The sequence below is a fragment of the Salminus brasiliensis genome, chromosome 4 (assembly GCF_030463535.1).
Source record: "Salminus brasiliensis chromosome 4, fSalBra1.hap2, whole genome shotgun sequence".
In the NCBI taxonomy this organism is placed as follows: Eukaryota; Metazoa; Chordata; class Actinopteri; order Characiformes; family Bryconidae; genus Salminus; species Salminus brasiliensis.
The window spans coordinates 19,084,572-19,109,554 of NC_132881.1; the positions used below are offsets into that span (position 1 = coordinate 19,084,572).

At 38.0% G+C, this 24,983-nt stretch overlaps 1 protein-coding gene across 2 annotated transcripts; it reads left to right on the top strand.

Moving 5' to 3' along the window:
* Positions 1-76: 76 nt before the first annotated feature.
* mertka (c-mer proto-oncogene tyrosine kinase a) lies at positions 77-24,507 on the top strand. 2 transcript variants are annotated; one of them, XM_072677504.1, is made up of 19 exons: positions 77-404; positions 1,622-1,958; positions 2,498-2,598; positions 2,719-2,889; positions 7,076-7,162; positions 7,280-7,395; positions 7,550-7,733; positions 9,436-9,581; positions 14,987-15,122; positions 16,796-16,946; positions 19,240-19,340; positions 19,554-19,649; positions 19,797-19,877; positions 20,029-20,121; positions 20,403-20,521; positions 20,662-20,771; positions 21,622-21,781; positions 22,428-22,564; positions 22,831-24,507. In XM_072677504.1, the coding sequence occupies exons 1-19, from the start codon at positions 338-340 to the stop codon at positions 23,279-23,281; spliced, it is 2,844 nt and encodes a 947-aa protein (XP_072533605.1). In that variant the 5' UTR covers positions 77-337; the 3' UTR covers positions 23,282-24,507. The 2 variants fall into 2 exon arrangements, with proteins under 2 accessions (XP_072533605.1, XP_072533606.1); XM_072677505.1 differs by having other exon boundaries at positions 19,240-19,328.
* Positions 24,508-24,983: the final 476 nt, after the last annotated feature.

Genomic DNA, 24,983 nt, shown 5'->3' on the forward strand with positions numbered 1-24,983 from the left:
TTTTGAGGTAAGACTGTAGCAGAAGCAGTTCTGTGGCTTTTTAGAGCATCTGTAAGCAAGTAAAGTTGAACGACGTCACACAGACAAACGGAGTGAACAGCGGCTGGTCTCTGGAATGTGATCACATTCGTGATATTCGGCACAAGAGAAGCTCGAGCTGAACGAAGCAGAAATGTTGTCTACGATTGTTCGGAGATTTCTTTCATACACGTCTGCAAAGCCACTCGTTTTCTAACTGGGACTCACTGGAGAACTGGAAAACCGCATCCAGCAGAAGAGTTGTTGACAAGCCTTAATCTGCTATCTACAGACTGCTGAGGGACGAAACGACCTCACGATGTCGATAGATATTTTAAAGTTTCTCGTCCTTGGAATGTTGTCGCTTACGACCAGTTTGATAACGGGTAAGTTACTGAAACCTGAGTGTTGTCTTGTTTGATTTCGGCTACGCAAAAAGACTGCAACGTGGAAGAGATGCAGAAATATCTACCAAGTTACCCGACAAAATGATTAGGGTAGTCTAGAACATATGGAGGTGATTTAACGTGGAAAGTCATCACTATCATCTCAACCCAAATCAAGCAATAAAACTTTTGCTTGAAAAACTGTTTTTTTTTCTGAGAGGCCAAACAGCACTAGTTCAGCGGTCGCTTGCTAGCGGGTACTCTGACGCTGTAAAGCAGTTTAATGAGTAGCTTGCATTAATTCCTAGGACTGTTGTTTTGTAGGGTAATATAAAACCTTACGTTAAACACTTTTAAAACATACAGATGCAACTTTTATCAAAAAACGCTAGCAGTGCAAACATATCAAAGAAATAACCTTTATCATGTTATCATGCAAGGACATTCTAGAGCATTAGCGCTGTGACAGAGAAACCCCAGACACTGTTCATCTGTACCCAAAGAGCTAGCTAACTGTACTGTGGACTGATTTCTCGTTTGTACACAGTTTTGGGGGTGTATGTAATTTTAAAGTATTGCTTTTAGCCACTGCAAAATAAGAACTGCATTTTTAGGACCTTGACTTGTTTTCATATCAACGCAACCTACTCTAACGACGTTCTTGTTGAAGACCTTGTTTTTCTGAAAGCAGAAATGCTAGAGTTAGGTCCTACTAATATGCTGTAAAGGAAAGGTACTTACACTTGGCTAAAATAGTACATTCTTGTTTTTTTATATTCTGTTACTTATCATCACTTAAGGTTCAATTATCCTTCAAAACAAACCCAAAATGTTCAAGAGCTAGTCCAGGTAGTACAGTCTTTGCATAGTGAACGGTAAGTCCATTAGTACTCACTCATACTAGACAAAGCAATGTGCTTCCTCTGATAACACATTTCTGTTGTAGAAGTAAGTTTCCTCTGCTTTGAAGATTATTTAGATGAATCTGTTCTCAGCAGTAAATATGATAAATAGTTTACACTTTAAAATGTATATGAAATAAACTCCAAAACTCTGTGACCTCAGCTGACAGGCTAGTTTTTGGTGGACCTTTGAACACCACCACTACCTCTACCATGATTTCACCTAGGCTAAGCTTGGCCTTCAGTCAACTTAATGACTAAGTTTGGGTTAAGAATAAACAACATTTTTTTCACTTTTCTTAAAACTTTCTCCAGCGAGCAGTCTTGTACACAGCCAAATAGCTGTTATACGCCCTGGTGGTTTACCTCGGGGAGGCCCTCTTCAGTGGGGATCGGAGCCCTTTGTGGTGCCTGGACGAGCCCCCAGTGTGCACCTGTCACAGGAGAAGATCCGTAGACTGCGCTTCAAACCTACTGTGGGCACTATCCGGCTGTCAGAGGGATCTGAGGTCAAATTCAACTGTTCCCTTGACTACCGGGACCTAGGACAGGAGCTGAGCATCCTTTGGTTTAAGGATGGCAGAGAGATCCCTGATGGCATGCTGGCTGAGGTGTACAACCAGGGAACAGTTACCCTTCTATCTACTATCAGGTTAGCAGAAACAAATTTATTTAAAATGATATGTTGACCATAAATACGTTAACTCTATAAAATAAAATCAAAATTAAATGAGGATCATCAGAAGGTAACCTATAATATGCTTATCTAGATCTTATTTTCCATACTTAAGACACAATAAAATACAGTTAAGGCTACCTTCTGATTATTCTTCTACACAGATTATGTTTGTGCAAGAAACATGATACAGCAGAATGGTGCATATATATATAATCTCTCTCCAAACGTTTGCATGGCCCCTCCGTGATTCTGCCTAACTGCCAATTTTAAATGACATTTTAGAGTGAATTGAAGGTGCTTTGCTATTTCTTTTTGCTGTTAGTGTCATTTTCTAAACTAATTAGTCGCAACGAGACAGAATGGTCTAAAGTGTTAATTGAGTTTTTAAAACTGGACGCGTGTCCAAACTTTTAGACATGATCCATTGTGTTTCTTTTTACTTAAAACACACACACAAAACATGCTACTTGGCCAGGGGTTTTCAAACTTTTGGAATTTTTTTTATCCCTCAGTATTAGGAGTGTCCAGCGAACAGATGCTGGTGAATACCGATGCAGACTGAGCGTCAGTAACAAATTGATTGAGTCGAATCCCATCATTGTTGAGGTAGAGGGTGAGTATATCTTAACATTTACACTAGCACAAGTATTCAGATACTAAACGTATACATTTTTTGTCTCAAAAGACTCTCGTTATTGTCTCATTGAGATATGTTCTGGTTGTTTCAATGCAGGTCTGCCAACTTTCACAAAACAGCCAAGTGATGTTAATGTAACACGAAATACTTCTTTCACACTCACCTGTGAAGCAGTAGGCCCTCCAAACCCGGTCATTATTGAGTGGCTTCACAAAGGCCAGAAGATAAACCAAACCAGTCAATCCCCTAGCACCATCACTGTCTTAGGTACGTGCCTCTGTGTTTCATTAAAACATTGGTTACCACTTTCTTCTATAAAAAGTAAAATTAGGCAGTTCACACAAAACTAGAAAGAACTTACTGAAACAGGTACGTGGATCATGTGTATGATGGCAGTCACATGACACGTGATGGGTCACATCCAAACAAACTGTCAGGACACAGTAAGAATTGTAATGTGAATTTAACCTTAGATATTCTGCTGCTCTGGTTCATCAGTGCTTATATGTATGCATCACTTTGATAGTTTGCTAGACCATATGAAAATAAACAGGGAAAAATAAATTACTCTCTGATGACCAGAAGTATTAAAATGAAAGTGAGGATTATATAACCAGAATCTTCTGAGATCTGAAAGAGTGTCAAAAATAGATAGTTACTTGTCTGGGCAAGATCCACAAGATCAAGAATCTAAAACGTTAAGTGAAATTATGCATATTTGCACCTAAAGAGTGTTATTTTGCTCTGGAATTGCCCATTTTATGAAATGGATGACGTAATGGTAGATTTGAATCAGTATTTCAAATACATCTTTAGGAGAAGTGGTATTATTTCCTATTTCTGTTACATAATTATGACTTGCTTCCTTTTCCTTTATGCCTGTTTTTTGGAAAATATTAATTTTCCAGCCCCCCTTGCGTCTTCTGAATTTTTACCATTTAAAAACAAAATGTTTCAAACAGAGTGTGCTGCTAACAGGTTACAGGTTCCCAATTTTCAGTGTTTTACAATTTTTACAATTCCTGTATTGCATTGACCGCACTTGCTTTTGCACTTCTGTTTTGCTTAGCCTGGAGGACTTTTATTACTGTCTCTACTACAACAGCCCCCAATAACAATGCAGGGGATTTAATGCCATTTCCACAAAGCTGGTACTGAATGAACACACTCTGGCTTTGTTGTTCAGCTGTAAGCCTGGAGTTGGACTTGGAAATGTTCAAAATGTCAGTGGAAGGCACTGGCAGTGTATTGTGTTTCTCAGTCAGTACAATTACAGTAACGGTTACTGCTTGCCTTTTTGAGAGACGTTTTTACTTTGGTATCAAAACATGCATGCTGACACAGTGTGTGCTGACTATGCTTGTGTTAATCCCCTCAAAATAAAGCACTTAAGATACAACCAGTTAATTTGCTTCAAGCCCAGAGCGGAGATGTTGCGCAAGCAGGACCTGAGGAGTTAAAGGTCACATTTTTGCTTTGTTTCACCATGTGTGCCAGAGAAACAGAGCGAGTGGGGGGAAGGGGACAAAGAGAGTGAGGGGGGGAGGGTGCAAGAGAGTGAGGGAGAAACAGATTAGCCACACAAAAGAGCTCATTGAAATCGTGGCCACTGAGAGGCTGGAGAAGGTTGAGGCACTGCTCAGTAGATAGCAGGCCATGCTCCATACACCGAGTAAAGGAAACTCAAGGCATAGTTCTGCAATGCTCAGGGCACAGCATGCCACAGCAATTAGAGGCTTACCTAATTATAATAGTGAGAGCCACCTAAAGTCCAAGGTAAATATGAAAGGAGAACATAAGTGGTGGGGGTTGGTATCTTCTTAACTTCTTAACCTAAATGCAATCTAATCAAAATCAAATTAAAACTGACTAGTCAAAAAAGGCTGTATCAAAATGTATTCTACATGACAGTTGTAGTAAATTTCTAAAAAATCAGTACATCAATTTTACATCCACAAAAGCGGCGATTATTATAATGTAGGGTATGTTTAGGGTAAATGTTAAGAAATATTTGTCCAAAGTAGATAAGTAGATTAATAGTAGATAGATTGCAATATATTTCCCTGCACTGGTTTGTGCCCCACTCTCTACTTATCCAGGGCTCGGATCAGGAACCAATATTTTGTGGCATCACTCCAAACCCCTATGCTTGACCCTTGGCAAGATGTTTTTGTAATAAAATGCAGTTCCCTGTCATGGCGTGCTAGGCCAGACACCGAGGGATGAACACTTGCAGAGATGGGTCCAATGCAAGTAATTTATTAACACTAACTTAAAAACGTACAAAGGGGCAAAACAAAGCAAATGAAGCAGCAGCTAATGGGCATAAATGTGAAAACAACACAAAGTAGACAAACCAGAGGGCGAAAACAAACACCTGAGACTGGGGGTTTAGGTGAGGAACCAGCCGCAGAACCAAAAACTACTAGGCCGACCAAACCTGACACTGCAGCGTGGAAGTGGGTCGCTGGAGCGAGAGTCGTGGATCTATCTTGGTAGCGAGTGAGAGCGGTTCTCTGAATACGTGAATGGCCAGGTGGCCTGCTCAAGAACGTGGACGAAGAGCCGAAGCTGGCCTAAACACACCGTGAGCCAGTACAAAATAGAAGTCCTTATGTGAGCTTGTGGCCGGCGGCTCGGAACCGCCCTGGGTTAGGGCGCAATACTGAGGGGCTGACATTACCTTTTTTTCCAAACAGATTTAGACTTTCATGTACTATTAATATGCAATGTACTTTAAAGGTATCAGGGAATACCTGAAACAAATAGGCTGTTTGAGATTAGTGTATAATTTTGTTTGTAGCATTGAAGGCCCTCTCTAACTGGAACAGGTCGTATGCAGAACTGGTTAAAATGGAGGTTGTCAGTTGCAGTGTGCACATACTTCCTAGCAGCTGAGCTAAGCTCTAGATCTCTTCTACTTCTGACTCCTTATTGAGTTTTCAAGTTCTGTCTCTTCTTGGCCACTTTTGTTTTTAAAATAGCTCCACTACTTCCTTTTAGGTCTTGGCTGAAAGCAGGCCTGGGGTCTTGGGTCTTGTCTGACTGCTCAGCAGTTAGAGTGCCGGGCTATCGATAACAGGGTTGTGGGTTCGATTCCCAGGCTTGGCAAGCTGCCACTGTTGGGCCCTTGAGCAAGGCCCTTTACCCTCTCTGCTCCCCGGGCGCTGGAGTTGGCTGCCCACCGCTCTGGGTGTGTGTGTACTTACTGCCCCTAGTTTGTGTGTGTGTGTGTGTGTGTGTGTGTGTGTGTGTGTGTGTGCAAATTTAAATATAATTCTTTGCTTTATTTGCTTTAGGCTTGTCTGATCTGACTCAAACTTGAGAGTTTTTTGTACAAATCAATTGAGTGTTAGAAGTGTTAGAAAATGCATTGAAGTTGTTCACGGCAATCAGCAGTATGACAGAGTCTTACATTTTCAACCAAGTCTCTCTCTGGGCACTTTATTAGTTCACTTGACATGACAAAGGCTAAAAGTAAATATGCTACTAACACTAGCACCCTCAAATGAGAAAATGAGCATGGGTGGATGATCACGGCAATATTTTTGATAACTGGAAAGGTGAATTCATATTCCCCTGTGTGGAACATAAACGGTTTATGTCACCTAAATGGGCATCTTATTTGAGCATTCAGACATTTTGATGTTCCAGCCCATGTAAACAATCAAACAGCTTCCTGTCAACTCCACCAGGGAAAGCAATGTGCCCATTGTGACGGCATTTCCGAGCATGCAGAGTGGGGGGGGGGGAAGAAAAGAAAATAAACTGGCACAAAAGGGATATTATAGAGATGCCGTCACAGCTTTTGGCAGACTTCTGTCAGAGTGGACCGTGTTGGGTTGAAGGGAGATCACTGAAAGACTGGTACTGTGTGGCATTCTGGAACTGGTAATTGCATAGCCTCCCAGTAGTGCCCACTGGAAACAAAGGCTCTGGCTTTCATTGTTCCATCCATAAGTGATACGAAGGAATATTTAAGCTTTAAAAGCATATGGACACAGTGTACAAGACATAAGTGGCTTATATATATTATTTTTTTGTGTGTGTGTTCATTTTAATTGTTTCCACAAATTCTCACGTGGTCAAGTTTATTGTAAAGCTTATTTGACTCCCCACTGTCACTTTTTAATATTAGTAGTATAACAATAGTAGTTATGTTTACAGTAGGCACTAATTTAATAACTATGTTGGTAATGGCCTGATGACAGCAGAACATGCTGCTTGGGTAAATGAAATGAAATAAAAATTAAAATGAACAAGAAATTAATTCTGAAACAAATCAAGGATGTGGCTGTGTATTTCTTTTTGTAATAATACAAATCTAGAACTGCATGTTTATTGCTTGTCATTCTTTTTACTGGTAATAACACAGCATTTGGTATCACAACACAGGATAGGATGACCAAAACCAGAAAATAATAAGAAAATTGCCTATTGACCATTTCTTCAGGTATAGATGCACCCACCCAGTACAGTTGTGAAGCTCACAATGCTAGAGGTGTCACAGTGTCAAAAGAAGCTCACATCAACATTAAAGGTATGGAATTCACCTGCATTTAAACAAAACAAGAGGTAACCATGAATAGAGATTCCATTTGGTTTCACAAGGTTGTGAAAGCCTCAGAAAGTTTCATGTTGTGTGTTATTGTTTTAGACTTTCCTGCCAAGGTGTCAGAGGTTGCTGTGATCAAGCGTGAAGCAAACAAACTTGTCTTAAGCTGGACTCCTGGACATGATGGCTATTCACCTCTCACTACCTGCTACATAACAGTAAATTAATACTATTTGTGTAAGGCCATTAATATCCCTATTTTAAGAGAAGAGACGTGGGAATGGTTAAAGGTTGTACAAAAGTTGTACAAAAAAAAAAAAGAAAAAAATAAATCTAGCTCAAGATGATGAGGAAGTCTTGTGTGTGTTTCAGGTGAGAGAGCTTGGCAGAGAGTTGGGCAGCCCCACTGGAGTGCACAGTGTGCCTGTTCCTCCATTTTTGTATGAGATCACTGGCCTGAAGGCCATGACCTGGTATAACATGAGTGTTTCCTGCACCAATGAAATTGGTCGCTCGCCACCCAGTGCCTGGGTCCAGAGCAACACTACTGAGGGAGGTGAGTGTGGCTGGGGTTAAGGGTCTGATAGAATTAAACAGTGTTTTTTTTTTTTTTTTTTTTTATTGGGGGGGGGGGGGGGTTGGGTGTCTTTTCTGATTGACAGGTGGACTTAATAAATGGATCAGGTAATAGGTAATGGTGTAAAACTGATTTTACAGCATTAGTTTTGAGGTGAAATTCAGTTTAGCATTTCTTGGTTAGAACAGATATTGTACAATTTACAATAGTTTTATTTCTTCTGCAATGTCACAACCTCAAGCAGAATTTTTGTAATCTATGTAAAGCACTGGTGCTCGTTTTATTTCATATAAGGAGAACAATAGTAGTCTATGATTCAGCAGACTTAATGCTAGTCAATAAGAGGACAAAGTTGATGAGGAAATTACGCAAGGGTGATTCCTCCGTTAGTTATGAAGTTACTTCCTCCGTATCGCCATTTTTTCCCTGAAAAGCCCTATGGGAATAGGAGTGGTGCCAAAGAGGAAACATGATTTTCCTCTCGGGCGTGTCCAGCAAACATTTCCTCTATATTCCTAAAGGAACAGAACCAATATATTTTCAGCATTTGTAAGCTATTATATAATTTAATGCCACATGTGTGAAGAAGCATATTGTCACTGTCAGACAAAAACCTTGCATTTACTAAATGGCAGCGTTTCAGGAGAAGGGAAAAGTTTTGTTTGATAGAAGGCGCTGTTTTGGAGCATTGTTATTGGTCCATTCATCATGAAATGTTGATTCCCATAATGTCAAAAAGTGGAAAACAATATTGGCAATACAAGGTTTTTGCATGACAGTGAAGATGTATTTTATTTGTATTACACAAATGGTTTTGAGATTTAAGGTCAAATCAAATACAGCTTTAATTTCCTGGCTGATGTCTTGAGATGTTGCTTTTTTGTTTTTCCCTCATGATGCCATCTATTTTGTGCACCAGGCCCTCCTGCAGCAAAACACCCCCACAACATGATTCCGCCAACCCTGTACTTGACCGTTGGGGTGGTTGGGGTGGCCTACCAGAATGCAGCGTCACGGGTTTTTAAATTTATGTCTCTCCTCTACTGCATTCTCTTCAGTGGCTTCCTGTAGCTGCCTGCATCAGATTCAAAACCTTGACGCTGGCCTACAAAGCCAAAAATGGACCAGTCCCTCCGTACATGATGGAAATGGTCAAAAGCCGATCCTCACCAGCCTTTCGAGCTTCGAGTATGGCTCTGCTTGACGCGCCATTCTTTAAAATCCACGAAAGACAAGCGTCCAGACTTTTTTCTGTCCTGGTACCAAAGTGGTAGAATGAACTTGTCCAAACGACAGAGTCGCTTGCTGTCTTCAAGCGCAGACTGAAGACCCACCTCTTCAGAGAATACTTGGGCGAATAGTAGAGTGGTCACCTTATTGACTTGTGTTTAGTAGTGTCTAAACTTGGAGGTATCTTTGAATTATTAGCCTATTGAAACTAGCTGAGGGTATCCTTGGGTAAATGGCAAAGCACTTTTGTAAGTCGCTTTGGATAAGAGCGTCTGCTAAATGCCTTAAATGTAAATGTGTCTTTTTCCTCAAAATGCACCAATGGTCATTGTGGCCCAACAGTTTCATTTTAGTTTAATCAGATTTCAGGACACGTTTCCAAGAATTAAGGTCTGAATTGACTGAGTTGCACTTAACATTAATTAATGTTTTTCTTTTTCAATATTCTTAGCACCTTCAGTGGCCCCACAAAACGTGAGTGTTCATGTAAATGAATCCATGCTTGTGATACGATGGAAGGCCCCTCCTGCAGACAAGGTGAATGGAATTCTACAGGGATATGATGTCATCATCAATGATGGGAAACACACAAATAAGGTTATTTGAATTTACTCTCTGTTTTAATAATTTGATCAGAGATAATATAGAGAGAGATAATAATGCAAGTGCATGGTCATGTCAGTTAGTAAGTTCTGATATTACATTTTAACTTAATTTCATTTTGTTATTACTGAGGAAGTTACTGAAGGCCACGAATGCTGCAACCACTAAACACATCTTGAATCACTTGAATGATAACCTTTAGAGGTTTAACTATTTTAGATGGCTTTTTATGCAGCTCCACTAAACCAAAACCTCTTTTGCTTGTTTTTTGTCTGCTTGCATCTTACCTTTTCTTTTTCCACTTTTCACACACTTTTCTTTACAAATTTGAACCACATATTTTGTTTTATTGAGAAGAAAAAACTGTAGCATATGTAGCTGATCAAACATAAAACAATATTTTCAGCAAATCCTAAGGACCTGTTACTTTGTCTTCCATAACATAAAAATACAACATTTATATCATCAGTATGAACTGTGCTACAATTGTGACACCTTACAGAGACATTTTTCACCTTGTTCTTTGCAGAAGACCTCTAAGTTCTAAATTATTAGGGTCTGACTGTTAAGAGACTTTACGTAGTTAATGTTTTGTATGTTATGGGTTCCATGGTGGATTTTAGGTATTTTTGAAATATTCTCCTGTTGTAAAAGCCATTGTCTTTTAGCTTCATGGATTAACATTTGCATCCAGAATTAACTAGTATTTTGTAGAATACATTCTTCCCTCTATGTGTTCCCAGCATACAAGCAGTTCTCTCCAAAAAAATGCCCTCCTCTTCCAGATCTCATCTTGACCTGCACAGTTCCCCTAAACTGCCATTTCTTAATAACATTTTACACTGGGGAAACCACAAGCTGAAACCTCCCTGACCTTGTGGCCATTGATTACTTTTTTTTTAAGGATCATTAGGCATACTTTTGTTGTATGGTGTATAGTACAAGCTACAAAGAGTCAGAGAATTTGAAAGTTTAAAATTTCATTCAGCTGACAGTTCCTGACATGCCTTAGGCCTGATTTGCTAATCAAGGTCTAAGACCTTGTTGAAAAAATGAACAGGTTTGCAAAAGATTGTATATAATTTGCAACAAAGTAATATAAATTCTTCTGTGTTCTTTAGTCTGATTAACCAATGACCGGATCTAACAGACAGGTGCCTTTATACCACAGTCCCTTGAAACACATTCACTGAACTCTGATGATCCCCATTTCACTAACCGTGAGAACACTTGCACCAGTTGCCTAGACTCCTGTTTAATTACTGCAGTCAAGAGGGTGCATATTTATGTAATCACTTATTAAATTAGACATTAAATTATATAATTGATTCCATTGACATTACTTGTAAAACTGTTGAAATAGCACTTCTAACAGCAAGCGTTGTTGCAAAGCAGCTTTACAGAGACTCAGTCCCCTTAGTGAGCAAGCCAGCTGCATCAGTGGCAAGGAACTGCACTCAGAACAAGAAGAAGAAACCTTAAGGTGAACCAAGATTAAAAAATGTATCCTCCTCTGGTTGACACAGTGTAGCAAAATCAAGAATACATTGAAAGCATAAAGACATAGCTAATGGATACATTGTAATGATTAATATAGAAATAGAAGTAAGCCTAATATTACAGAGAAGTACTTAGATTTAATCACTAAAAATAAGAGAATAATGTTAAAATGAAGATAAATTAAATTTGAAGGGATGGGTAGAGCATGCTTGTGGGGTTGGCCAGAGGGTGAAAGGCACATGCAGGACAGAACAGATCTGACTATGTGGAAAACCTTTCCTGAAGTATAATAGAATTGCTTGTAGTGCAATGCACATTTGTCATGTTGACATAGCATTTTAATATTGTGTTGTACAAATGCTCTTTTTTTTTTACTTGAATATAGATAAATAACAGGCCTTTGTCAAACGTTTCCTCACTTTTAATCAAGGGTAGTCCAAGACTGTAGCACTAGTCTTTCCATTTTACTAAATGTCTCTTAGCCACATGTATGATGGGTGAGACATGTAACTAATTGATGTTTTAAAGTTTTCACATTGTGCTTAGTGATGTAAGGCTTGGATGCAGCTGCTCGGCCATGGGAACCCATTCCATGAAGCTCTCTATGCACTGTTCTTGAGCTAATCTGAGAGCCACATGAAGTTTGGAGGTCTGTAGCGACTCTGCAAAAAAATTGGCGACCTCTGCGCACAATGCTCCTCAGCATCAGCTGACCGCGCTCTGTCATTTTACGTGGCCTACCACTTCGTGGTTGAGTTGCTGTCATTTCCAATTTCTTTCACTTTGTTATAATACCATTGACAGTTGACTGTGGAATATGTAGTAGCGAGGACATTTCAAGACCTGTTGCACAGGTGGCATCCTATCATGATATCACGCTGGAATTAGCTGAGCTCCTGAGAACGACCCAGTCTTTCACAAATGTTTGTAGAAGCAGTCTGCATACCTAGGTGCTTGGTTTTATACACCTGTGGCCATATAATTGATTGGAACTACTGGATACCATGATTGTAAGTGAAGTGTGTAAGTGTGTGAAGTGTGTAAGTGAATACTTATATATATATTAGATATATGCATATGCAGGAATTGATAATTTTACTACTGTGGTCCCCCTACAGTTGCAGAGTTTAATACACATTTACATCTCTAGTGTAAATAATGCTTCAAGCCCTCCCTTGTGGTGGACATTCATTTGTTGACAAACTGAAAAATACAGAACCAGCATTAGAAAAAAAAAAATCATGTCGGCTAGAGTATGAATACAGGTTTGTGCACAAATATGAGTAGGTTATTCAGTGTTGCACAGTTTATGTGAGCGGCTTTGTAAAAGCTCCACCAAATATAAATAGTACAGTAACAGTGCCATCAAAATGACTTTCATAGCTGTTATTTTAAGATAAAATTATTACAAAATCTTGGTTTAACTGATAGTGACCATAGCAATTTGTGTATTGACTGCTGTTTATTTTGCTTTCTATTTAATGTTTTTAGTTTCACATTGATGGCAGGTTTGGCCTACTATTTTCTGCTTTTAAGGTAAATGTGGACTAACCTAGTGTTTCATAGGAAGTGATTCTGTATAGTATTAAACTGAAACCTTCTGATAACTATCATTTCCTTAGTGGCAAGTACTGTGTTTTAACAGGGAAAGACTAGATAGGATTTCCAGTCACCTAGATGTTTTACAATAAATTGAATTCTTGATTTTTTTTCTTTTTTTTTTTTTCTCAATGACTGGTTAGTATAAATTTACTGTCAAACCTTTTGTTTACATTTGTAGTGAATGACTCCACTTATTTCTTCTATTCAGCTAAAGAGCACAATTATATCATTTACAGACTTTCCTTAAGGAGTTCAAGCAGAATGTCCTTGAGGCTAAGAAAAATCCATTCATCGATTATGGTGGTGTTTTAATCTGTGTAGAGATCACTCATTGAGTTATTGGTCTTCAGAGAACACTGCAGCTTGGAGTATTGCTGAAATATGTAGCTTTAAAACGAACCAGCTTGATCTTGTGCCAAGAAAAATAATATTGTGGTTTATTAAAACAAACACTTTGTAACCTGCAAACATAGGGGAGTCCAGCTAATATGTAATTGTGTGAACAGTTTTGTTAATGTCAGTGAGTTATGGTTCTACGTTGTTATTAAGGCATCAAGCAGGTTTATTCCATCAGAGTTCTGGGTTTAATGGCCCTGTTTTGGTTCATGCCGGATTTCTTTTCAGTGAAGATACAAACAGTTTTTGAGGTTTGTGGGATGTCCGTTAAATGTACTGAGTTCTCATTATTTAACTGAGCTAAGGAAAATACAGTTTGCCATTGTAGGACCCCTTAGAAAAAAATCACAGTTCCCAGTTTTATATTACAGACTCCACTGTCAGTGCCATTATGCAATATTCAGACTACACTGTGTGGTCTAGAAACTCATTTGACTCATGGACATGTGAGTGACTTGGATTCATAACCTTCCTCTGGTACAATAGCACACTTCCTATTTTTGTGTAAGGGGTCGGAAACTGACAGTGTGAAAAGTGTTTTTGTCTGACTGCTGTGACTCATCATTGACTGAATACATTTTGTCACTGTGAGATTTTAAACCAAGTGTTACTTGTTTTGTACAAATGTGAGTCAGCTACAAGTCTGTGGCAGGACAGCAGTAACTGGAAGTGTGTGTAATTGCAGCTGGTCTTCCTTGGACACCTGTTGCTCAGCCTCACTTTATTTATTTATTTTTTTAATCAACTGCTGGCCACTTGTTTAACAGCGAATGATCTTTTAGTAACTTGAGGACTTTTTTTCCCTTTTCTTTTTTTAATTAAGGGTCAGTTGGTAACAATGGCTCATCTTGTGCAGTACAGTGCTGAGCTTTTTAAGGCTGTTGCACAGCTGTTGTTGCTATGTGTCCTAAGTATCTCAATTATTACTTTTATACATACATTTAGTGTATTTAGTAAGAGTTTCTAGTTTATTGGTTATTACAATTTTTCCACCGATCACTCACTATGCACTTTATTAAGAACACATGTATACCTACTCATTCATGCAATTCACTAATCAGCCCATATTGTGTTAAATTCGGGCAGATACAAGCCAGTAGCTTTATTTAATGTTCACATAATGTTACATCCACCATTAGTATGGGGAGAAAAACATCATTTTATTGATCTGAGAATGGCATGATTCATAATTCTGAATGGGCTGTTTTTGATAATTTTTTCAGAGGTGTCCACTTGCCAAATATCTTGATATCCACTCTCTTTACATTGATTAACAAGGTTGTGTGAAGCTGATTAAATTTGCAGAAACAAATGGGCAACAGCCAGTAATTGTAAACCAGAGTGTTTTATTATTTTTTGGTCCTTGAATGTCATAGGGTTAATGTTTCAGCATTGTACTGTCAGCAGGTTTCTGGCGGAGAGGGAACAACAATGCAGATGTTACTGTCAGCCTTGCGCAAACTTGAGAAGTCATGTCCATCACATGCTCTCTGTTAGCCGTAACCTTCTCCCCAAGCCCTGCTTTTCTTCCAACATTTTTGGAAAGTCTCTCTTCCTCTTTTGTCAGGTTCATCATGTTTTGTTTCTGCACTGCTACTATTATCAGCATATCAGTTTTTTTCTCTCTTCCCTAATTGTACACATTAACTTTTTGACCCCAAAGGATGAACTTATTTTTTTCAGACTGTTAGAAATTAAGGTTGAATATTAGAACCTATACATGCACTTCTGAATTTGTTTTCTTGTTTTGTTTTTTTGTTAGATATCTTGTTTGCTTATGATTCAAAACCTTGCCAATTGTCTTTTACCACCCCTTTGTAAACACCCCATATTTCTCTGAAGAAGTGAAGAAAGCATGTAATCTGATTTGCTTTTTGGCATTTTTTTATATTCTTCTTAAGATTCGCAGTATCTCAACAGAGGCAGCAGTGTCCATGCAGGTGTTTAACACCACATACAGTGTGGAGGTAACTGCATGCACACAGGCTGGCTGTGGAATCAAAAGCTCTCGATACTGGTTCTTTGTCCCAGAGATTGGTGAGTATATTTCAGTGTCACAAATAACTGAGATAAGACTAGAGCAAAAGTGACCCTATATTCAACATTTTACAACATGGAGGGGCAAACTGCAGGGGCCAAAAATGTTCCCTAAGTAATCAGTAGAAAATCAGTATAATAAATCGTTGTGATTGACACAATGACGCCATAAAATATACTGCTACATTATATTAGAAACTGCTGCAAACAGAGTTATAATTCTAGCATTATACCCCCCCCCCCCCCCCAACCAATTATTCATCTTTCCAAAAAAGAAAAAGGACATTGACACAGAAAGGGAAAAAAAAAACAAGCTACTATCTTTCAAAATTGAAACGCTAAAGATTATGATAAATCTTTCTAATATTTTAGAGTAATTACTTTATTTCCATCTTTTCATTTTAAAATAACACAAAAGGGCCTGAAGTAAAAGTTTGGGCATCCCTCAGGTCAGTGCTTAGTAACACCCCCTTTGTAAGGCAAGTGTCACACCTTTTAATTTTTTTTTTTAGGCAGCTAAGAGTTTTTAAAATCTTGTTTGTGGGGTCTTTCACCTATTTGTCCTAGCAAAAGGCTTCTAGTTGTGAGGTGTTTTTGGTCCGTCTTGCATGCACTGCTCTTCTGAGATTTTTCGATGATGTTTGGGTTGGTGGACTGTGAGGGTCATGGCAAAACCTTCAGCTTGCAACTCTTTGTCTATTGTGCATTTTGCGTTCTGTTTAGAAACATTGTCCTTTTTAGGCCATACCCTTTTTATCTTCAGCCTTTTTCAGGACATGCTTCCAAAATTCCATTTGAATTCTTTAGATATTCATTTGAAAGTCTTCTTATTGCCTTCTCCTGCTTTTCTAGGCAGATACGTAGCCCACTGATACTGTTGACACAAGCTAATTAAGATTTGAGAATTTCTTGGGGTACCCAAACATTTGCCTCTTTCCTTTTTTCATTTTTGTCGTACAAAACAAGCCTAATACACTAATTGTGCCTGAAATGTTTGAAATAATAAATAATGTTTCCCTTTAACTTGGAGCTAAGTTTATTGTAACTCTTTATGTATGTTCACCTAGATCACATTTAAAATCAAGTCAGAAATTATTTGTAATTAACAACTTGGAATAAACAACTTGGAAGACTTAACCTCAACATAATGCTACTTAAACATAACGCACTGTATGGTTTAAAGATGTGAGTACCACAGAAATAAAATCATAGCAGTTTTATAGACAAAGAAGTTATACCCATATTCATTTTGTACAGTGAAGGTTTTGTCTGGATGACTTCCAGATTAAGCAGCTAGTTGACTGTGGATGAATTATAATTGCATTAACTTTCTGAATTCTTTTTCAGCTGGTAAAGTTCAGCTAATCGACGAAGCACTATAAATAATGGTGTGTAATATATAATAATCAGAGCAGAGGAAAGATTACTTGGATTGTGCACAGTTGCTCTCTTGTGCAGTGCTATGTGGTTAGTAAATATGTAAATGTAAGATTTTAAGATATCAGTTTTGCATGGGTTAGTAATTAACGCAGGCCCTGGCCAAGTAGTGTTTTGTGCCAAATATTGATACAGTTGTATGTGAAAAATTGGGCACCCACATTGTGTCACTGTATTTTTTTCAAGAGACACCAGTTAAAGTTGTTTGTTGTTTTTTGTTGTTGTTTTTTTTTTAGAGTTACCTTTGTCCCCATCTTCTAGTCCAGACACATATGGCTCAGACTCTGTGTACATTGTGTTAGGAGTGGTTTGTGGCTTCTGTCTGCTGCTCCTTGTGATGTTTGGGGCCATATGCCTGCGTAGCCGGATCCTTGAGAGTCGACTAGGGTGAGTTTGGCAAATGTCTTCCTCTTTTACTCTGTTGCAGAATCTTTTTTTACAGTGGTCTAAATAAATGGTTATGGCAATTGGTCATTTGTATGGTAATAATGGTCATTTGTAACTGGTTAATAGTACATTTAACTAATGTGATACACACTTGTGTAAGTTGTAAGATAATGACATTTGGCCTAAAGGCCATTTAAAATGCCCATTGGAGAAAAAAAAAATTAATATGGTGTGTGAACAAGCTATTTACTCACTAAAGACCATAGGTTGGACATATACAACATGTAAGTTATAAAATATGTAACAAATAAACTAATGCATAAAACACTTAATACTTACTACCTTCCCAGTTCTTTTAGTTCTTTAGTATGTTCCCCTCACATTTAAATAATTAGATCATCTAGCTAATTTTAATAAAAGACAAAGCCAACATTAGTAAGTGCACAATACAGCTTTTAAATGACCATTTTATTTGTTGGAGCTGTATTTAGCATCACCCTTGTGAAAAAGAAATTGTCCCCTTAAGTAATAAATCAAACAGTTACCAAATTCAATTGGATTAAATTTTACAAACCATGATTACTTCCAGACTTGTTGAATCTAAACATAATTTAAATAGAACCTGTCAGAGCCACAAATTTTTTACAAATGGAGAAAGGTTGGAACCCATAGGGAACCTTCCCAGGACCTTCCCCAAACAAAAAAAAAGTTCAATTTCACCATCATGGACCTTTCCATGAGGTCACAAATGAACCCAGGTGAACACTTAAAGAACTGGGCATCACTTGTTTCAGTTAAGATCAATGTAAATGTTGTCACAATAAGAACGCTAGTTATAAAATACATTTGTGGGAGAGTTGCAAGGCTCAAACTTCTGCTAACCAAAAAGAACACAAAGACTTGTCCAGCATTTGCCAAAAGACATTTAGATGGCTTTAGAAGACATGAATCCTGTTACACCTACCATAAACGAACGCTGCATTCCACCATAAGAACATCATCCCTGTAGTTAAACATGGTGGTGGTAGTGTGATGGTCTGGGGCTGCTTTGCTTTAACAGGACCTAGATGACTTGTTCTCTATCAGAAAAAGGAGAATGTCCACCCATCAGTTTGTGACTTAAAGTTGAAGCATGTTTGGGTTATTCAGCAGGACAAAAGCAAACAAATGCATAGCTAATCCTCAAAAGAAACAAATGGAAGATTTTGAAGTGGCTAAGTCAAAGCCCTTGAAACTCATTGATGGACAGTTTATGCTCAAAAGCCCTCCAACATGAAAACAATTCTGCAAATATTAGTGGGCCAAACAGTGGCACAGCCAGTTAACAGATTTAGGGGAGTAATTACTTATTCACATGGGTGACAAGTGATAAGTTTTAAATAAATCTTTGATATGTTAGCTTTTTTTTTTTAGGGGCAGTGGTGGCTCAGCGGTAAGAGCGCCGGGTTATCGATAACAGGGTTGTGGGTTCGATTCCCGGGCTGCCACTGTTGGGCCCTTGAGCCAAGGCCCTTTACCCTCTCTGCTCCCCGGGCGCTGGAGTTGGCTGCCCACCGCTCTGGGTGTGTGTGTGTACTCACTGCCCCTAACACGTGTGTGTGTGTGAGTGTGTGTTCACTACCAGATGGGTTAAATGCGGAGGACACATTTCACTGTACAGTGTACAGTGACAAATACGTGCACCTTAATGTTACAAATACATAATGCAATAATAGATTAATAGTGGAATTCAGTTTTAGTTCCACTATAGAAATGGACATTCAGACATCCAGTATAGGTTTATCTAAGAACAACCTTCTGAAACACCTAATCATAAAAAGTAAAAAATATAGTATGTTTATTTTCAAGGTTTAAAATGTCCACAGCACAAAAATGGTCTTGATTATGTTGGGGTGAGGGGGAATTGAGTGGAGGTTACTGAGGAAATTGCAGTTTGGAAGTTACTCCCAGATGCACTGTCAATAAAGGCTCTTTTCCTATTTAAAAGCTCCAGAGGGGGGCAACGCTGATTTAAGAGTTCTGTTACCTCCAGCTGTGTGTTAGAAATGTAGCCTATAAAAACACCCCCCCCTTTTTTGGCAGCCATTATGGAGCCTCTGACTTACTCCCACAATTAATAATAACGATTAAGAATGTGACTTCTAAGCCCATGCAAGCATTAGTTTTTCCCTTTGTTACCTATAGAATTTAGCATTGTGTTTAAATAATATCTGCTGTCTCAGTGTGTTTTTTTTATTCTGGCATTCATCTATCCCTGTGTATCTCATGGGTGTGTAACTGGCTCCCCCTACAGGTGGTTGCTTGGAACTGGAGAAAAACTTCCAACCATTGTTGAGTACACACCTCAGAGGTCCTACAATCGAACGGCCATCGAAATGACACGTAGGTCAAACGGTATACATTTTTTGAGTACTTCAACTTCCTGAGCAGCTAGTAATAAAGTTGCTCTTTATTTGTTCTACATAGTTTGATGCAATGATGTAAACCACAGGCAAAGTGACAGTTGTAACAGCCTCCACTTTAAATGAAGCTAATTTGCCAGTTCCTTCTGATATAAATATGTCTGATGACATATTGACCTCAACATATATGCTCTTCCCCACATAGTTGCAAGTTTGGGGATCAGTGAAGATCTTCAGGCCAAACTTCAAGATGTGATGATCATGAGAAACCTGCTTGCCATTGGAAAAGTCCTTGGAGAAGGTCAGAATAAAAATACATTTGATTTTAATAGAATGATTCAACTCAAATTTAAGGTGAAAAGCATAGCAGGACGCATTACCCCACGGTATCTTTTCGAAAGATGTTCCAGTAAAAAATAAATAAATAAATTATAGAATCTTTTTACAGGGGAGTTTGGCTCGGTAATGGAGGGCCACTTGAAGCAGCCTGATGGAACCTCTGAAAAAGTTGCTGTGAAGACCATGAAATGTAAGGCCAAATAAAGCATAGTTTGTTTGGTTATGTTAACATCCCTTTTGTACATTTAAAATTAAATTATGCATTTAACATTGAGCTGTTTTGTAGCACTATTATCACTTTTGTGTTTGTGTTTTCTTTAAAAAAAAATATTTTTTTTTAGTGGATAATTTTTCTCAGAGGGAGATAGAAGAGTTTCTGAATGAGGCTGCCTGCATGAAGGACTTTAACAACCCTAATGTTATCAGATTATTAGGTAAGACATTCACAGTAGTTCAGAGGAAGATTTAACAGTTCTCTAAGGTCACTGAGAAAACTTAAATTCAATAACATGTCAAGAAATCATTTTAAAGTAGTAGATTTCTGGCCCCTATCGGCTTTCATTCATTATTATCAGTGTTAGCATATCGGGGTAAAGTAAGCCTTTAATATGGGTATTACTGTACCTAACTGTTTGTTTGTTGTCAAATTTCCACAGTGTGCTTCTCATGGGCTGTAAGTTTATCATCTTATTATATTTTTGATTCATTCAAATAGGGGTTTGTTTAGAAGTAGGCTCGGGGCACTTCCCCAAGCCAATGGTCATTCTTCCATTTATGAAATATGGAGATCTCCATAGCTTTCTTCTTCGTTCCCGGATTGGAGAAAATCCTCTGGTAAGCTGCTCATTTTTATTTTTTAATTTTTTTTGGACAATGTTTGACTAAAGTTCCACTATTTTATTTTTTACAATGTATCATTTCTAACATGGAACACATTTCTCTCCCATGTGTGTAATATGATTGGTCTCTCTCAGTATCTACCAACACAGACTCTGCTGAGGTTTATGATTGATATTGCATTGGGAATGGAATACCTCAGCAGCAGAAACTTCCTACATCGAGATCTTGCAGCACGCAATTGCATGTATGTCTTTTTCTGTTCTCCTGTTACTGCATTGTATACATTTGTAATTAAGTTAAGATCTGTATTCATATCGATAAGAATAGTTGATAGTCTGGGATTCTAGTTTAAGTCTAAGATTATAGTTTAAGTTCATTCATTCTTTACTAAGCAGCTGTCATGATTTATATATTTTGACCACTTTGACTACAATATTGTGCATCTAATATTCAATCCAATATTATGAGAAGCCGCCACTGCATGAAGTTCACAACATGAAGTTGAATTACAAATGCACCCACTTCCTGTTACTGATCGTGATTAACTACAACTGATACTCAGTACAATAGGGAAAGTCCAAGAAACTCAGTGCAGATCCTACAAGGATAATTCTAGATTTACACTAGTCTGGAAGTCTGTAAAAGTCGTTTCTAAACAACTGCAGATTCCAAGATTATTGGTTTAAACATGTGTGTTTGGGAGTTATTGTGAGGCATTTCCACGATATTGAAGAAGACCCAAACTATCACACTCTGCTCAAAGGAAATTGGTTTGGCTGTTCAGGAACAACCAAAAACCAATGCACAAAGGGCTGAAAAAGTGAATAGAAAAGTGAAGAAGGAGGACTAACTCTGAAGTCTTAAGCATAACTGCAAACCATCAGCTTGATGGTTGACATTTTGCTTTCCCAACGTTCTAACCTCATAATGTACATGAACTGTGCTTAAAAGTCTGGCCTGTGGCAGGTAACCAACAATTGAGAACAATCTAACAAACCACTTGAGGTCCAATGTTGCCATTATATTCATGTCCATGATGAATGTATTTACGTTTTACAATGCCAGTTTACATTTTTTTCTTCTTTTTTCACCAGGTTGCGTGATGATATGAGTGTGTGTGTGGCAGACTTTGGCTTGTCAAAGAAGATTTATAGTGGAGATTATTACAGACAGGGCAGGATCGCAAAGATGCCTGTGAAATGGATTGCTGTGGAGAGTCTGGCAGACAGAGTCTTCACTGTGAAAAGTGATGTGGTAAGAAGTGGACACAGTCAAACGAGGTGGTGGTGTATTTCTACCAGAACATTCTGCAAAAGAATGTCTCCTGAAGCTCTGACGCCTAAGCACAGTTAGGTTATGCAGCAAGGGAACAATCTGAAGCACCTCTGGATGGCTCAGAAGCAACTAAATTAGTGTTACTAAATTAAAGCAATTCTGCAAAACCATGCCAAAATGTCATCACAGCTAAACCAACCATTTAGGGGGCAGGTACTTTTTTTTTACATGGGTGTTTATAGGAGTTGGAAAAAAAAGTTTTTGCTCCATTAAATAAAATGATTTAAATGCTGATAATTTACTTTCTATTAAATTGTCATAGTGAGATGATTATTTTTTATCCTTCTATCAGGAATTCAGTATTGCTCTTGTTCTGACCGTATCTTGGCTTAATATTATTTGAGATTTTTAGGTTATTTTAGACTTTGAGACATTGTCCATGTAGACATAATTGAAAGTACAATTGAAAATAACTGTTCTATTTGTTCTGCAGTTTGTTACATTGTGTGAACATGGTTCTTAAATGATTTTATGACTTTTTTTTGTTATTTGTAGAGCACCTTTTATGATGTATATTATAATTGCATCTTATAACATTTGTAATCATACTCTTATTTATTCACAGTGGGCATTTGGTGTAACCATGTGGGAGATAGCCACTCGAGGCATGACTCCATATCCTGGTGTCCAGAACCATGAGATTTATGACTACCTACTGGAAGGCCACAGACTAAAGCAGCCAAATGACTGCTTGGATGAATTGTGAGTGTCCACTCTTTTAAAAGATACATTTATTTGTTTACATTTATGGGTATGATTACTTATTTGTTGTCTGTCCTCCTGTGCATATATATATATATATATATATATATATATATATATATATATATATATATATATATATATATATATATATATATTTTTTTTTTTTTTTTTTTTTTTTTTTAGACAAAATGCCATGCCTGATTTATTTTCCTGAGGAAATGATTGTCTGAGTAAAACTAACATAATCTGCTCACATTTTATAGGTATGACATCATGTTCAGCTGCTGGTGCGCTGACCCCGTGGACCGGCCAGACTTCACACAGGTCAGGGAGTTGCTGGAGAAACTGGTGGAGAAGCTCCCTGACACATCCAGCAGGAGGGATATTATCTACATCAACACCAGCTTCCCTGAGCAGGAGCCGCAAACTGACGTGTCGCTGGAAGGCCCTCTTCTTACGTCCTCACCTTCCTGTAGCCGCCAGGCCGAAGGTATATCGATCATAACGGCAGATGTCCACGAGAGTTCCACCGCTGAGGAGGATGACCGTTACGTTATTGTTATCTCCTCAGAAGATCCTGCTGCTACAGCTCAGCACAGCAGTGTTGATGCTCCACTTTTAGCTGAGGGCAATGCAGAGCCAGACAGTGTTGGAACTGTAGCAGATATAACAGAATTTCAGCCACCCTCTTGTGACACAACACATTTGCTCTGACGTATTAAAAATGTCATTCCAGGAGGACATGGTGTTGAAAGCTGACAAACTCCTTGATTCATTATTTTATTCATTATGCATTTGATAACCATAGATGATAATTTGACTCCTTTTGAATTTTAAAATTCAAAACAATATGCAGGTGGATGAGTTAATGAGGATAACAAGCATGCAGAAGCAGAGTTGAAAAGAGCCAGTTAAACATTTTCTGATGTGTTTTGTATGTCACTGCTGAGTGAGGGTCAATATTCAGACGGTCACCCTTAATTACTATGAAAATTCTCACTATTTCATCATAAATTCAGGTGGGGTTACAGAAGCAGTAAATAATTTTACCAATCACCAATTTGCTGTCATAGCAGATTATGACAACGTTGACTTTGGGAATTTGCATAGGACCAAAAACATTTGAGAAACACCAGTAATAATTACTCCATCGCCCAATGGTAATCCAATCTGTGTAGTATACTCTTAAAATTAAACTATGCAGTGTCAAAGAAGATCTGTTTTTGGCTCTTTTAAAATACATAAAAAAATACTTTTGGAAATTTTTAGGAATGTGGTGTGAAGAACTTTTTTACATAATGTAAAGGTTTATGGAAGAACCATTGAATTAATAAAGGCTTTTTTAAAGCCTAAAAGAAGCTAAATGGAATGTATTTTAGTCCTTGCCCAGTGGCTTCTATTATGTTATGTTACAGTGAAATATGGCCAGTATTTTAAAGTTTACAGGAAAGAAAGTCAACTATTTGTTTTCTTTGTTGTTGTTTTTTTTTTGTTTGTTTGTTTTCTTATTTATGCATTTGAGCATATTTTGTGTATATATATAATTAAATATGTATATTAGGTATGCATTTGTATATATGATGTACATAGATAAATGCACATGGTTCATATGTGTATATAATCGCTGTCATGCAATAATGATAAATGGGCCAAAAGAAATCTGTATCTATTCAATATTTTTATATTGTCTTCCATTCAAAGTAAATATTTTTTTCCTCTTTTATTGTAAAGTTGCCGTTTTGGAGAGAAAGGTTTTTGTACGGCAGCACATTTTCTTTCCTTGGCCAGAGGTTGGTATTTGTGGAGGACAATGTCTGAAGAGTTTTTATAATTGTACCATTTAATGTTTTACTTTAAGTGCCAAGTTATACACCGTGAATCTGCTTAGTGAAAAAATTGCAGTCATATGTGTTTTGCTTAATAAACTGTTGGCAACATGATGTTTAAAATATGATTATTGCCTAACCTGAGACCCATACAGATTTTTGTTTGCATTAGGCTTTTTGTATCCTTAAGCTATACCGAAAAGCCACATCATTACAACCAGCTGTCTAATATTGTGCAGGTCTTCCTCGTGCCACCAAACCTGACCTGTCAAGGCATGAACCCCACAGGACCTCTAACAATGAATGCCAGGACCAAATGTTTTCCAACAGAATACTGCCTCAGCTGAATAATGGCCCAGAGCATCCCACTGTCTCAGCTGGCTTTACTTACTGCCTTATGCACACCAACCAGGCTTAAGCCAAGATTTCTCCCTCTGACCTCCTAGTTTAAACAGAATTAATTGACCACTTTGAAGACATTGACATGTGGAGCTGGGATGCCTAATGGGGTCAGAGCTGTTTTGGTGGCACAACAAAAGAAAATAATAACGTTTTAAAAATAACTATTTCTCCTCACTATCTCTGACTGC